The sequence below is a fragment of the Gobio gobio genome, assembly GCF_949357685.1.
Source record: "Gobio gobio genome assembly, chromosome: 3".
In the NCBI taxonomy this organism is placed as follows: Eukaryota; Metazoa; Chordata; class Actinopteri; order Cypriniformes; family Gobionidae; genus Gobio; species Gobio gobio.
This window is the reverse complement of record NC_137099.1, coordinates 19,921,576-19,937,819: the sequence shown is the minus strand read 5'-3', so window position 1 is coordinate 19,937,819 and position 16,244 is coordinate 19,921,576. Positions and strand designations below refer to the sequence as shown.

The following is a 16,244-nucleotide window of genomic DNA, read 5'->3' as shown; positions in this document are numbered from 1 at the left end:
GAAAAAGAAACAGCAGTTTTGAGTAGAGTGGCCAAAGGGGTGAGCAAGCTTAAGCCAATGCCACCCCTGGCCACCCTAGCTCCGCCCCTGTTTGCCATCATAATGCATGCCATTGTAAAAAAAAATATTGTTGGATTAACTTAAAAAAGTAAGTAACCTGGTTGCCTAAAAATTTTGAGTTCATTGAAATAAAAAATTTGAGAACAAAGGAAATTGGTTTAATAAATAGAAACTCAAAATATGATTGTATCTGAACCGCATAAACAAAAAACAAATTGTGATACATTTTCATGAAAATAGCACAATTTGGCATGTTTCTTTGCATTATTACAAAAAAACACAATTAAGCAATATGCTTACAAAATCTTCAATAATATTTTAATAAAGGGTGATGTCGATTCTCAAATGTTCATTGTATTAACTCAAAATTTTTGTTTCAATGAACTCAAAATTTTAAGGCAACCAGGTAACTTACTTTTTAAATATTTTTTTACAGTGCGGTTATTTTATTTTAAATACCAAATTTATTTTTAGAGTTTGCATTTATTTATTTATTATTTGGATTTAAATGTAAATTCAAGCTAACTAAACATGCAGGCCAGAATACTATTTTTATAGGGGGGAAAAAAACATTATTTTAAGGAAACAATCATACTAAAAAATAATAAAAAAACTAAACACATATTTGCTACAGTAAAATCATAATAAATAAATATTTTTTAACCCAAACATGTATTTGCTATGATACATTATTTTAAAGAAAAAAATCATACTCAAATAAATAAATACCAAACAAATACTTGCTATAAATATTATAAAAAAAAAAAAAAAAAAAAAAAAAACTGAACACATATTTGCTATAATGCATTATTTTAAGGGGGAAAAAAATCATTTAATAAATAAATAAATACTTTTGGAACCCAAACATGTATTTGCTCTAATACATTATTTTAAAGAAGAAAAAAAAAATCATACTCAAATATATAAATAAAGAACAAATATTTGCTATAATATTATTTTAAGGGAAAAATCGAACTCAAAATTAAACAAACAATTAAACAAATACATCATTTTTGGAACCTAAATATATATTTGCTATAAAACATTATTTTAAGGAAACAATCATACTCAAAAATAAATCAATAAATAGTGTTGGTGTACAGTTCCTTGCTATAAGGATTTCTCAAAGTCTGAAGATAGTCATGCAACTTTTGAACTTCCCATGCCTCCTTCAAGTTCTTCACTATGACGTCTGCTGTGCTCGCTTTCTCTTAGAAACTACTCCTTGGAGACCAGAGCACATTCACGGATCTCGTTAGCACAGCTTCCTCAATTAACATCTACATGCTATCATTACCACAGCTTGAGATCAGATGCCGTGTCAAGCTGAAGCTTCTGGCACTTGGGCATCTTCTGGATGCATGGCTCCACATCAGTGAAACCAAGATAAATGTATCACCGCCAATTTAAGGTGATGATTTCAAAAACTGCAATTACTACTAGGAAGAACAGAATTCAGAGGGTTTATTTTTAGAGTCCTGCTGGAGTGTAAGAGGGTGGAGTGGTTGTGTGTGTGTGTGTGTGTGTATAATTATCACCACTGGGAATTAGCTGGTGGTGTGAGCAAGTGCTGTTACGTACGCCGCAAGCAAATACTTTAATTGTGGCTGTGCTGCTGAAGAACTGCTCGCTCGTGCAGTTATTTCAACAATATTTATTTATGTATTAATGCCATTCAGCACTCTGTTTTTAGGTTGTACTCTCTGTTTTGGTCAGCAAGCATGTATTTTGCCTGGAGAATGTATGTTGCATTGGTTCCAGTGAGAGAATGAGAGGGAGGAACTGGAAACAGTAAGAGAGAGGGAGCTGAGCTATTTTTAGGAGTGCTCACAGGAAGTGAAAGCCTCAGGCCTAGGCTTAACTGGTGCTTGACTGGTTCCCAATGAGAGAGAGCAAGAAAGAACGAGAACGAGAGACAGGAATGGTGAGGACAATTCAGCGTTACTCAGTAAAACTCTGAAAGACTGGATTTGATTTTATATGATTCTGTACATCAGCCTCAAAAACTGTCTTTTTAGCCCTATTTCTGTCTCCCCATGCCCTTACCAAAAATAAAATAAAAAATACTGTGATGGTACCATGGTACACTGATGGTATTCATATACTATAGTCTTTAGATGAAGGTATCATAATGGTCAAAAACAAACAAGCAAAAAAAGATATTGCCATAGTAATTTTAAGAACAGAAATACTAACAAAATGAAAACCCGATTTCTTTTCCCTTTTTTTTCAAGATTTACATAATATAATTATGCACTGCCGTTCAAAGTTTTGGGATCAGGAAGATATTTTTAAAGATATTAATACTTATATTCATGCATTAAATTAATCAAAAGTAACAGTAATGACTGCGAGTGTTACAAAATATTTTTATTTGAACTAATCACTAATTACTAATTACAAAATAAATCCTGCAAAAATTGTATCATCAAAATTGTATCATCAACTGTTTTCAACATTGAAAATAATAAAATAATAAATAATAAGGTAAAATAAAATATTAAAATAAAATAACAAAATATTTATATTTCATATAAATTAGGTTCTTTTGAACTAATTACCAAAAGATCCTGAAAAAAAATCCACAAAAATATTGAGCAACACAACTGTTTTCAACATTGATAATAATAAGAAAATCGGCATATTAGAATGATTTCTAAAGGATCATGTGACACTGAATGGAATTATGGCTGCTAAAAAATAACAGGAATAAATTAATTAAAAAAAAATATTAAAATAGAAAACAGTTATTTTAGATTGTAATACTATTTCACAATATTTTTGCTGTATCTTTGATCAAATACATGCAGCCCTGGTGAGAATCAAATACTTTTTCCAAAACATAAAAAAAAACGTATTGACCCCAAACTTTAGAACGGCAGTGTATATTATGAGAGATTGAGGCCCCGTCCACACGAAGCCAGAGCTTTCCCTTTCCAATCTTTTTTTTCCTCATTTCAAGAAATATCTGTGTACACACGAGAGCACTGAAACCGACTCAAAACGATGTAGTATACATGCCAGACCAGCATGTGGCGCTGTAATTCTGTAAATCCTCGCCCTAAAGTCTATGGGTTTTTTGAATGGGTTTTTGCTAAATCGCCTGAAATAAGGTCTGTGGTTAACAAAGCCTCTAAATATTTTCACGTTTTGATCTATGACATAAAACACATTAGTTAAAACCTGCTTGTGATTTTTTTAAACTTTATTGTGTCTTAAAAAACGACGGTTGCTAACAAGTTGCTAAAAGGGACTACATCCTTTGGCGGGGACTTTAGACGTCATCGTGACAAACAGGCAATCTCTCACTAGCCCGCGTCTCCGCGTTTCAGCCTTATGAAGAACTTATGTGGCGTGAATAAATCGCGCTATTCGCGCAAAGTTGGATGCTTGAACATTTGGAGTTTACTCTCTTCACATGTTCGTCTCGTTGAGAAATGGCTGACATGGGCTGTGTTTACACGTCTTTTTGTGTTAAAATCTACTGTTAATGTGTGACAACGTAGTTTTAAGACTTTTTCAGTCGATAATGTAGTTGTTTAAAGCTCAAATCTGTGGTTTATTTATAAGAAGAGTGCCTATTTAAACATTTTATCTGGTGTTTTCGGAGTTGTGAGCTCCAGTGAGTCAGCGGCGGTCAGCGCTTGTTTAGCCGGCGAGAGTAGACTTTCCTCGGCTAGTCCTTCTGACGTCTGCCGCTGGCTCTGATGTCTCTGTGGCGTCTCCAGCTATAATTAGTCTTGTGGAGATTTAACGGCCCATATTTGCTCTCATGGATCTATAATTTGTTCCCTGGCAAATCGTTTAGGCTGAGTGCAAAGTGAAGTTTCATTACTTGTTTATTTTTAGGCTATAACTGTACGTTACCGTTGTAAGTTAGCCGACTAGCACTGACTTTGAATGTTTGAATGAATTGTTTGCTTTATTTCATGTGTAGCTTATTATACGTTTTGTATTATTGATCATACATAAACTTGCATTTAACAAAAAGAGACTGGGTTGTGTTTCATGTCATTTAATGTTATCACAGTGATAATCATATTGTCTGAAAAAACATTAACAAAAGATAAATCTCAGAGAGGCACGCATAAACAAAATTAGTTTCTAACATTTTTGGAAAAAACGAATGGGCAATATTTCTCATGAAAAAGTGGATAAGTGTTCATACACAGCGCAGATCATAATGAGCGAGCGTGCTTTTAAATAAAGTTTGAGGAAGCTTGATGATGACGTTGATCCGCGACCATGGTGTGCTGTAGTCCGTTTATAGCCTACCGTTAGCATTTTATATCTGACGGCTTTATTTGGGCTTCAAAATGTATACATTTTGGATTAACTTGTAAAGATTGTCTTGGTAGACAAAACGTGTAAGGGTCATAACTCTTTGTTGAACACAGATCTTATTTTTTGCGATTTTCCAAAAGTCAGTGGGGAAAATGAATGGCTTTTTGATCGAGGGAACCCATGCGCCGCTAACTTCCGGGTTGGCCTACAAAGTGACGTCATTACTTCGGCACTCTATAGTAGGAAGTGAGGCAAAATCTCAAAATAAAATAACAAATAAATTTGCTACTTACCAGATTGTTTTATTAAAGCCTACACCTACAACAACCCTAAACCTACCCTTACATTACAATAATGCAAATACAGTAATTAAATGACGCAATATTAATGTGCGCATGCCCAGTGCCCGTAGCTGTATCCCTTTCTAGTCTTTCCCGTGCGGGACGTGATGATGGGTGTGATGACATCACGTTTCACAAAATATACGGATTGGCTGTACACACGAAAACGCAAGGGTGTCGGTTTCAGATTTATCCGCTCTGGGACCACAGGGTTGCCAACTCTCACGCATTTGGCGTGATACTCACGCTTTCAGGCTCTGTCTCACGCTCTCACGCTGCCCAACTTAATCTCACGCCAAATTGCCAAACCTGCTTTTGTATTAAACAAACATTTTTTACATTTTTTAAGTTTTAATGCGAAATTCAAACAATAAATAGCGTAATATGGCATAACAGTTAAAGCCAGAGTGTTGAAAAACGGAGTTGCGACATGCTCTCTCATCTCCCGGTGGCGCGCGGTCACGTGCTTCACGGAGCTCTCAGTACTTCTACCGCTGTGTCAATATGTGTGAATGGCTTGATACACAACAGCTCCACTTTACAGGTGTTTGCAGCAAGTTTTGGTAAACAGTACAGCACAGTGTGCATTGATTATTACGTCAACCATCCAGGATCGTTTTACAATGGAGAGTGATGGAGATGCAACATTGTTAACATTAATGTTAATGTTTTTTATTGTATTTAGCCCTCAGGTATTCCTTACTAATTGGTCACACTCATAGATGGTCAAATGTGATCATACACCTTAACTATTTTTCAATTGAATAAATGTTCTATATTTTAGTTCAATAATATTTATTGAATATTTTGAGATATTCTGGTACTAAATACTATTTGTGCAATAATTATGGTCCATTAATGACCACTTAAAATATTTTTCTTCTAATATTTGTATTATTTATATTACAATTAGTTTAGTAATTAAGGTTAAATTAGAGAATTCTTATTCAAAGAGGCAAATTAGAGTCTCCCCCCCCCCCCCCCCCCCCCCGACCAAAAAAAGAAAAGAAAATCTCACTCCAACCTGATCTTAAAAGTTGGCAACTCAGGGACCAGTTAAAAAAAAATATTGGTTTCATGCTCCCAAAACGCCCGATCCGTGTGGATGAAACGCTGATACGGTAAAAATGTTTTACGTATACAGCTAAACGCGTCTCCGTGTGGACGGGGCCTGAATGGTGATTGATTAATTATTTCCATATTTTTTACACGCACACACACACACACACACACACACACACACACACACACACACACACACACACACACACACACACACACACACACACACACACACACACACACACACACACACACACACACACACACACACACACACACACACACACACACACACACACACACACACACACACACATACACACACACACGATATGACCCCAATATAGTATTTTAGTTCTAATAATGAGCTGAAATTCAAAACTCACCTCGTTCACGAAGGTTCCGGAACAGCTTGGATGTTCCTCTCCAAACTGGTGGAGTGTCAGACAAGATCTTCTCCAGCTCCTATAAAACATGACAAAACATACTGTGTGTGGGGGAAAAAATCATGCATAAATACAGTATGAAATGCATAATAAAATATTATCTATAAATAATAAAATAATTTAACTGAGCTATCATATTTACAATAGTTTTAAAACAGACCTGTTTGTTGAGGGACCTCCAAGGTTTTTTGACTAAGAAAAATGGACGACCAGAGACAGAGAGCAACAAAAAGAAACAGAAAGAGGGTGGCTGGTGAGATAAAATCAGGATAGGGGTCTCATGCCATTTAACAATCAGACAAAACAACAAGATGGTTTTCAGAGTAGCATTTTTTCTGCTCAGCAAAATTCTGCCATGAACGTTTTTTAAATTCCCACTAAAATATATCTGTGTTTTTTGTCGTTTTTTATGATCAGAGGGAGAGGCAGTTTACAGTCAGTGTACAGGAAGAGAGCTGAGTTACAGTCCTGTTCTCTCTCATAGCAACCAGGCAAGCCGCCCCATGGAGCTCTGCTGAGAGGCTCAAGGTCAGTTTGTCCCACAGGCTTTGCTTCATGTGTCGAGAGCATACAGCATAATCTGACATAATGCAGCTACTATCCTGAATGTATCTTTATTTACGTATTAAAAACTAGGCATAAAAATGTTACGATTCGATTTCTATTCTCAAGCTTTCGATTCGATTCAATTCGATTTGAAATAGATTATTTTGGATATATATCGGAAAAAAAATCTCTCAACAACTAATGCTGTAAACTAGGCTATACGCTGGTGTACTACATTACTGTAAAATTGAAGGTTACATTTTAATTTGTATACACTTAAATTACACAGTTTTTTTATAATAATGAAGTTATAATACTAACTTTACAATTACATAATCATTCTTCTACTCCAATTGTTTTCTTGAATTATAAACATTTAAATGGTGGCTGTCATAAATTATTTAATTTGATTTATTCAAACATGCATTAAATATTGAATAACTTAAAAAAATTATAATGAACATGTAATGTGGTGCATATATTTATCAAAATGCTCCTAGAGTTTATTTTCTAGCATCATCCTGCAAGCTTTTTAAACTCATGATGGCCACATTTACTAGAATTTATCACGTTCCATTGTATTTATTGTGGTAAATTTTGACTAGTTGTAGAATTTATAATAGATAATCAGTTAAGGGAATAGATTTTTCACTTAAGATGTATATTACAACTGTGGCATGTTGTAGCTATAGTTTCTGTGTTGATATTTGATTAGAAAAAAGAAAGAAAAAAGTTAACATTGGCCTGCATGGTAGGCTAATGAGGAGCCGTCAATGGTCTTGCTTTGTAAATAAACCCTTATTGTAACAAATTCTATAGTTAAACAATTACAAGAACTATAAGCTAGTTTTAAGGCTGAGTACAAGTTGGAAAGAGCAAATATGGACCTTCTTGAATTATTGACTAAACAATCCCCCCATAACCACGCCCCCAACAAAGCCCCGCCCCCTCTGGTGAGTACCTAACGGTTCCGAATGCAAGCAATCTTTAACAGTTAACAGTAGGCTTGTTTTAAGCGCGGAACATACTTCAATCCTTGTCCCCACGACATATTATTATATTATATAGAACATATTATGTATTCAGTCCATTTTATCACGAAATTCAAACAATAAATGAGAATCGATTAAAATCGAGAAATCTACGCAGCCCTATTAAAAACAACGTTTTTTTTTTTTTTATACAAATGATACATATCACCTGCTATTCATGCTCAACTAGAGCTGCCTGATTTAAGATAAATTGATTTGTTTTGAATGAATGATTCAATGACAATTACATTTTCAACAGTCACTTGTCGTCACCTACTGGTGTAACGATGTCATTGATACAATCTTTATTTGAAGCGTCAAGTTACTTTCAAAAGGTGATTCTATATACTCTATTTGACTCTATACTCATATCGCTACCGTGGACTTGTATGAACTATAAACTTTTATCCCAGTACTTTTGTGATAATGGGCTGATGATGCGTTTCCACAGTTATCAACATTACAAATTTAGTAAAGGTTTAATTTTTTAAATATAACACACATTTATAACGTTATATGATGTGTTATATTACCTTGGCAGTTAATGACAAAAAAACAACAAAAACTAATGAACACTGGGAACCCTGGAAATGTGAAAAGGGTCCATGTGAGTTATTGTAACACAGAAATAAAGATACTGTTTGGTTGAAAAGACTGTTTGAGAAGAGGTTTCAGTTCATACATAAACATGACAACTGCTCTCTCTGGGTCAGAGGCAGCACCAACACAGATTTGAATGTTCCGCTGTGATCGTACTTCTCCAAAGATTTAACAGATACAGGCGAATCGTTGTCATTTAGGAAGATCACATGGGTGTTTGAATCAAGATCGCGGTCTTTTAACAATTAATCGTGCAACTCTACGCCCAACCTTTGTCATAACATGGAGCATGCAGGTTTTGCAGGTGTAGCATTAATGGATGTCATGCTGCTTTTATATAAGATTAATGCGTGGTGTGTCTATTGGAACATTATGACATTTATTGTATTTATTCTATCAAGACATGCACTTCAAAGACAAAACAACAGTAGAGATTGAATAGGGCTAAGTAAGCACTGCTGTGGGTCTCTTCAATAGCTTTGATCTGACCCATTAAGACCCATTAACTTTCATTACTAATATTTATTCATTAGCATACTATTAGATTAAGACACAACAACAAATCATTTAAAAACTGTTTTATGTGCACTATGAAGTATTGGGGAAAGAGAAGCAAGTCATAATTCCCTCAAATAACAATATGATGATTCTTTTTTTAATCTTATTTAAATAAAAAAGGGGACAATACATCTCTCTCTTCCTTATGTGTAAGTCACTTTGGATAAAAGTGTGTCTACTAAATGAATAAATGTACAAACAAAAATATCACTGACCTGAGTTAAGTCTACTTAGATCTAGTTAAATGGTTTGAGAAGAACACATTAGGTGATTCCAATAACTAATCAAGTGCCTCATAAAAAAGGATACAATTCTTGGTCTATACTTTAATAAATACTGTTGCCCGGTTTCACAGACAAGGCTACAGTCTAGTCCCAAACTAAAATGCATGTTTTAGCTGTCAAAACTTGCACTGACATATCTTAGACTATTTTTTTTTTCTCAAGATGTTTCTTCTAAGGCACATTTAAAAAAAGTTTACTTAAATGTCCAAATTTAACTAAGGCCTAATTCTGGCTTAATATAAACCCTGGCTGTGATACCAGGCCTATATGTTTCATTTTTAGGCAAACATTTAGCATGCTTTTTCAAAGGAAGGCGAATTAAGCATATTTTACAGTAAAGAGCTTTGCAGTCTGCTGCTGTTCCTTTAGTAGAGTAAATGAAGTATAACTCTGAGTTTAGATGGAGCACATGTTACTCACTGCGGGGCTCACTCATGGTGACCGACTCGATGAAGTTGTGAGGAGTCATGTACAGCTGTCCCTCATACTCCACTGAGCTGAAGAGACGGAAACGATGCTCATGAGACGACATGTAGACGTCACCTTCGTCAAAATCAAACATTGGAGCCTGAAAGAACCAATGACAAGCAATGCACACATTTGGTAGCATCTATTTTTTTTCAAAGCCAATGTTTTTATTATCATCTCTGTAAATTATTACATCTTAAACTAAAGTGTTTTTAGTGTTAACTGGCTAATTATTATGTGTAGTGAAGTTGTCTTTTGTTTGGTCAGGATAGACAGATAACATCTTTTTCATCTGACTTCAAAAGGTCATCATGAAGGGTGTCGTGCAATTGTTCTGCCTTTTGTGTCATACAAGTCTTTAACATTTTCACAATGTACACTATTGCTGCCATGTGTCATGCACTGATAAAAGAACAAAATTATACTCTATCTATAAAATATATAGATATTAAAATACTTAAAGATATAGATTTAGATTGTATAACTACAAATAAAATATAAAATATTATAACCTTGTTTTATTTATTTAAGTATTAGTGTATTAGTTTAGTGTGCATATAAATTATATATATATATATATATATATATATATATATATATCATATATATATATAATTTATAATGTTACAAAAGCTTTCTATTTAATCAATTATTTAATACATTTTATTTAATAAAAGTTATTTACACTTTCTATTCATCAAATAATCCTGAAAAAAGTATCACAATTTAAACAAAAATATTGAGCAGCAAAACTGTTTTCAACTTTGATCATAATAATAATTTTAACTGAGGACCAAATCAGCATATCAGAATGATTTCTGAAGGATCATAATTTAGTATATATATATATATATATATATATATATATATATATATATATATATATATATATATATATATATATATACATACACACACACACACACACACACACACACACACACACACACACACACACACACACACACACACACACACACTCTAAACTAAACTAAGTCAAAGAACAGTTATTTAATCTGGTAACATTCAGGGATGAAAGGACTTGAACTGCAACGTTTCCAACCCAATCAAGAAAACATTTAGTTACTAAGTGGAACAGTCAGACCAAAACATCTGGAAGCCCATGGAAACCAAATCTGACCGTCTGCCAAAGGTACAAAAATCCCAAAAATATGTTTATATGCACGTGCCAAAGAATTCTGTGCTTAGATATGACAGCTCTACTCTGATAGGGTACTGTTTGACAGGCCTCTATGATACAGCACAGATAGGTGCATACTTAGCTATTTTAACCAACCGTAACGCTCGGATACGTGATCTGAAACAGTCACTCGTGTGCGCAGTCATTTCAGCACCATGACTGGGGAAAGCGCCGTTCTTCCTGCTGCAGCATCACACAAATGCGCACTGTCATCGTCTCGAAGCATTATGACAGTTTGTGTGTGTAAAACAATTCACAAAACTCCACAGCATGAAAGCACAATCACTGTCCCATAAGCAGTAGCATAGACTTGACACTGACAAAACCTGTGCCAGGAAAATAACAGTAATAGGAAACAGTGTTACGTGGCACTGTGAACAGTGGGAACAGTCATACCTTCTCCTTTGCGGCTACAGCGGGTAGTGAAGGCAGCAGAGCCCGACAGCCCGTTCCGTTTTTCGGGGCTTTTCTCCCTCTGAATGCGCACATATCTGCATAATAATAGTACAACACCGCTCCCCCGGCCGCAACACCCACAGCGACTGCTATTCCTCTGCGTATACATCGTTTGTCCTTCACCGGAGAACGAAAAACAGCATTCCGTGGAGCTGACAAACTCCTAAATAAGCCCCCTAGTCTGCGCACAGCGGCCATTATTGTTGGTATGACAGAATTCGTGCAAGATTCTCGAATTCTCATTCATTCATCGCGAGATCATGTGCTGCTCCCTCACCGGGATCACCAGAGCAGAAGCAAGTCCAATATGCCATTTGTGCTCTGGTCGTAAACTTATATGATGTAACGTTAATATAAACTTATAGGCTAGGCTATAATGAAAATGTACAGCCTATTGTAAAATGTCCAACTCATATGCAAGTCTAATTACTTGGACGTCTAAAATTCAGGATTCCCCCCCAAAAAAAGAAGTGTAAACAAAAGATTGGGGTGTTCTTTTTACATAATAAATAAAACGTTTCAAATAAAGTTATAGCTATTACAACTTAGTCGCCTTTGCGTGATGGGGTAACCATGGCAACTGCCGAGATTCTCGTTTGGTACGTCGACAAAACATAAGTAGCCCAAGTTACGCAATTTTATTTTTATTATAAATTTACATATAGCAAATAAACATCCTATAAATGATTAAAAAATGTTTAAACGTTAGTTTAGCGGCAATAAGGCGGCAAAGGACAATGTTGTTGCGCGAGACTGCAAATGCAAAATACGTCAGAAATGAAAGAAGTCTATACTGAATAATTCACACACTGACTAGTCTGTAGCCTAGTAAACATCAAGAAAATCCCAATTGAGACATTTGTTCAACCTTCTCATATTCAGACAACTTTATCTATTTTTCACACATTTCTACTTGTGTTTATGCAAATCAATGTGTTGGGGCACTTGCACTGTACATTGAAGTCAAATGTGCGCACTTCTGCTTTGCACAGTAGGCCTACGCCTTTAAGCAGAGGGTCTGCCATCGGGACCCGCCGCAACAGAGTGATGATGAACGGGACAAGTTTTGAATTGCTGAGTGTGCGGATGCGGGAGGGAAGATATATTGAAATGTGCGCGAGGAGCGGGAGAAAGAAATGACTCGTGTGCCCCCGCAAAATATAATTATCTAATAATAACAAGACGCAGAAATCTGTCACTGGAGATCTAAACCGTATGTGGCAATTGGGGAGGGGGAAAATTGCCTAGACACGAGGAACGAGGCAGCATCCGGGAATTAATCCACGTACCTACACCTCAGGCTCTTACTACGGGCTTTTGCGGGCGAGAACGGGACAAAACGTGAAAGTTTCAGGCGGGATAACATCATTTTTGGTGAGAGCAGCTTTAATCCAGCCCACGGAGACCTCTAACTCAAAGGTCTTATCAGAGATGAGCTTTTATGAAAACGTCAAAATCCTATCACGTGGTTTACCCATGCAGCAAACTGTCAATGTCACCACGAAATCTGGCACATAACTGACATCTCTATTGCAAGTGATCGATCCACTGTGATATGGATTGATCCTGCTCTAGCTGACCACATTGATTTTGGTTTAAGGTATTTTTGGAGATCATAAATACTAATGAGCTAAGGGGAACGACGTGGGAGAACGTGTCCCTTGAGAGAACCGTTGATAAATCACCTACTGTGGAAGTGATCTATTCCCCTGAGAGATTTGCTAGCAAAGAAGGGGTTTGGCACTTAAATGTTTCAATGATTCAATGATTAAACTGTTTAGTGCATTATATAGTCATGGTATATATATATAGGCCTATATATATATATATATATATATATATATATATATATATATATATATATATATATATATATATATATATATATATATATATATATATATATATATATGTATATATATATATATATATATATGTATATATATATATATATATATGTATATATATATATATATATATATATATATATATATATATATATATATATATATATGTATATATATATATATATATGTATATATATATATATATATATATAGCTATAACAAACCACGACTTAAAACAGTGATACATATGAACAAACACATGCTAATAAATTGGTGTGTTTCGGGAGAAGCGCAGTTGATTGCACGCATCTTGTTAAATTAACAAGGCAACACCAGATCCATACCTAAGTAATCTTTCATGTAATATCTACTTTGAGGCATGTTCTTAGCTGTTGGGCTGGAAAATTTCTATATCAATCACTCATAGTATCAACGATTTGCCATCAAACAGTTCGTTTCCTTTGTGTTAATGACCCTTCTTCTGTGCGTAATGAATCTTTGATCTTTGATATCTTTGATACTTCATCTCAACTCATGTTATGCTGGAACTGTTCAAAGGCACGTTGACATCAGTCAGAGTTGACAGTGCAGTGATGGCGTTCGCACAGATGTGCAGGTTGTTTTGACTTTTCCTTCTTTATTCTTTTAAAGGCAGTTACATGGACACTTTATAGGTCATATACATTTACACCTGGCTATCGATTAAGCGAAAGTTTAAACCTAAGCATGATGGCATAAACCAAGTCGCAAATCAAGAACAAGACTTTTTGGCATCAACTACTAACGCACACACATATAACTACACACACCTTGAAGTCTTGCCTCTCTCTCTCTCTCTCCCTCTCTCTCGAGCACCGCCCCTTTCTTTTCCTTTTTCCTCCTTGGCTTCCACCTGCTTCACACTAGAGATTCGCCAGAGCGCGTCAGTGCGCGTAAACCCCGGGGAACGGAACGGATCGGTACACAGTGCGCATCCCTCTTCACCATCCTACTGCACTTTTCTTTTCCTCGTTGCAAAGCTTTGCGCACTGATCTCCACAATGTTGCTTTCTGCACTTTTATCATAATCCTTCAATGGATTAAACGCGTGGATGCAGATGAAACCGATCATCAAAGAAGACAGAAGAAGAGGATCAAACGATCAAGGAGTTATGTTTCAAACAGTCATCTATAAAGGGCTCCATTAGCATATGTCAAGTGGGCATTTACATAAGGGCCATATTTAGGCTGGTGTTTCAGTACAGAGCCAGTCACATCCAGAGAGCACAAGAGGAGAGACGCCGCATAAGCTTGTGTGCTGGAGTGCGTAAGAGAGAGTATTGGATACACAGGGGACCGGAGCAAAGGGGAGTAGCCTGGAAGGTCGAGAGAGCATGTGCTAAACCGAGAGGGAGAGAGCGAGAGAGAGCGAGAGAGAGAGAGAATCGGATGTAAACACGCATTGACTGTCAAAGCCGCAAGCAGTGACTGCGCAAAACACTAGGGAAAGAAAAACCACAGGGGCTCTCCTCACGGCAACTTTTCTTCGACTGTCGGTGATGGGTGCAGTCGGTGAGCTGGTGGGCAGCTTCTCTCACGGCTTGGAGAGCTTTGCGCACGGGTCTCATTTCGTCCTCACGCCCCCCGGGGATTCCGGTGCTCTGATGAACGAGCACATCGTCTCCGCCGAGCGCCTGTCACGCAGCACTTCACCGGACCTGACGCATCTGAAAGGGATCCTCCGCCGGCGGCAGCTCTACTGCAGGACCGGCTACCACCTCGAGATATTACCGGACGGTTTGGTGCAAGGCACGAGAAAAGACCACAGCAGATTTGGTAAGTACTATTTATTGTTGTTTCATTATTATAGTCAATGCTACAAATATTGGATGTCACCGTAATACATTACTAATCATGCAACACTATATTCACTAGACTGTGCATATAAATTGTCCAGGACTGATTTTTTGAATAGTTAAAAGTCTGATGCATTTGTTATTATTAAAAAAAGAAATGCATCATGATTATTGCTGACTGTTGGTCAATCTCTACTTATGAAACTGCACTCCACTGTAATGCAAAATGTGATGATATTATTACGACAACGTGATTATTATTATTTTCATGGTCATACTTATTTTGAATAATGTTCATTATAATATAGCAAAACACAGTGATTAAGCGTGAAAGACGTCATGAATTAAGTATAGGGCAGGTTGATGCCACTATTGCAGGTGCTTGTCCTGCTGTCTCAACTGAGAACTAACAGCTGTGCTTTTCTCACAGGTATATTGGAATTCATTAGCCTCGCTGTGGGGATGGTGAGCATCCGTGGTGTGGATAGCGGATTGTATCTGGGAATGAACAGCAAGGGCGAACTGTACGGATCTGTAAGTATAGCATAAATATATTGTGCTTCTGTTGCTGCCTACTGCAGATTATTGAGTAATGCAACAATTAATTTCATTCATAGCCTGCCCGGGCTAAATTGAGAGTGTGATTTATGGTGCAATTTCAAATAGCCTTTGGACACCGTTTATCCTTCTGTTTGTACTTATTATGCAGCGTGGTTAACCCTTGCTTTCCCCTCTCTTTCTCTTAGGAAAAGCTGACAGCGGAGTGTGTGTTCAGGGAGCAGTTTGAGGAGAACTGGTACAACACTTACTCTTCTAACCTGTACCGACACGGCGAGCGAGGATCCCATTATTACGTGGCCCTCAACAAAGACGGAACGTCTCGAGATGGAGCCCGCTCTCGGAGGCACCAGCGCTTCACGCATTTCTTGCCGCGGCCTGTGGATCCAGAGCGCGTTCCTGAGCTTTACAAGGAGGTACTAGGTCACAGTTGAAACCACTGAACCTCAAACCCCCCAAAAAGCACCTGCATGCTCTTTATCCCCCCCTAGACAGACCTGTCTCAGGAGAAAGCAGTGGAGATGGGGGGGAAAGAGGCCCTCTTCTCTGCGGCCAAGGTTGGAGCAACAGCAGGAGATGGAAAGCCCTTGACTGCAGTGGCAGGAACCAAATGTCTGGACTCTGGATAGTTCCTGAAGAACAGAACACTGCTTTGGATCCATTCACC

At 36.8% G+C, this 16,244-nt stretch overlaps 2 protein-coding genes across 8 annotated transcripts in view; one reads left to right on the top strand and one right to left on the bottom strand.

Annotated features, from left to right (window-relative positions):
• Positions 1–11,551, bottom strand: part of micu3a (mitochondrial calcium uptake family, member 3a) — a 39,852-nt gene extending 28,301 nt beyond the window's left edge. For all 7 annotated transcript variants that reach the window (XR_013816129.1, XR_013816130.1, XR_013816131.1 and 4 more), the window contains exons 1-4: positions 11,278–11,551; positions 9,633–9,780; positions 6,354–6,385; positions 6,134–6,212 (exon numbers count right to left, since the gene is read on the bottom strand). Coding sequence is in view for 4 of the 7 variants with exons in the window: in XM_079811499.1 (XP_079667625.1) it covers positions 6,134–6,212; positions 6,354–6,385; positions 9,633–9,780; positions 11,278–11,535 (517 nt within the window). In the remaining 3 variants the exon portion in view is untranslated. The remainder of the gene's footprint in view (positions 1–6,133; positions 6,213–6,353; positions 6,386–9,632; positions 9,781–11,277) is intronic.
• A 3,171-nt stretch (positions 11,552–14,722) lies between these two features.
• fgf20a (fibroblast growth factor 20a) lies at positions 14,723–16,040 on the top strand (the record flags this gene model as incomplete). The annotated part of the gene is made up of 3 exons (XM_079811685.1): positions 14,723–14,999; positions 15,450–15,553; positions 15,766–16,040. The coding sequence occupies 3 exons, from the start codon at positions 14,723–14,725 to the stop codon at positions 16,009–16,011; spliced, it is 627 nt and encodes a 208-aa protein (XP_079667811.1). The 3' UTR covers positions 16,012–16,040.
• Positions 16,041–16,244: the final 204 nt, after the last annotated feature.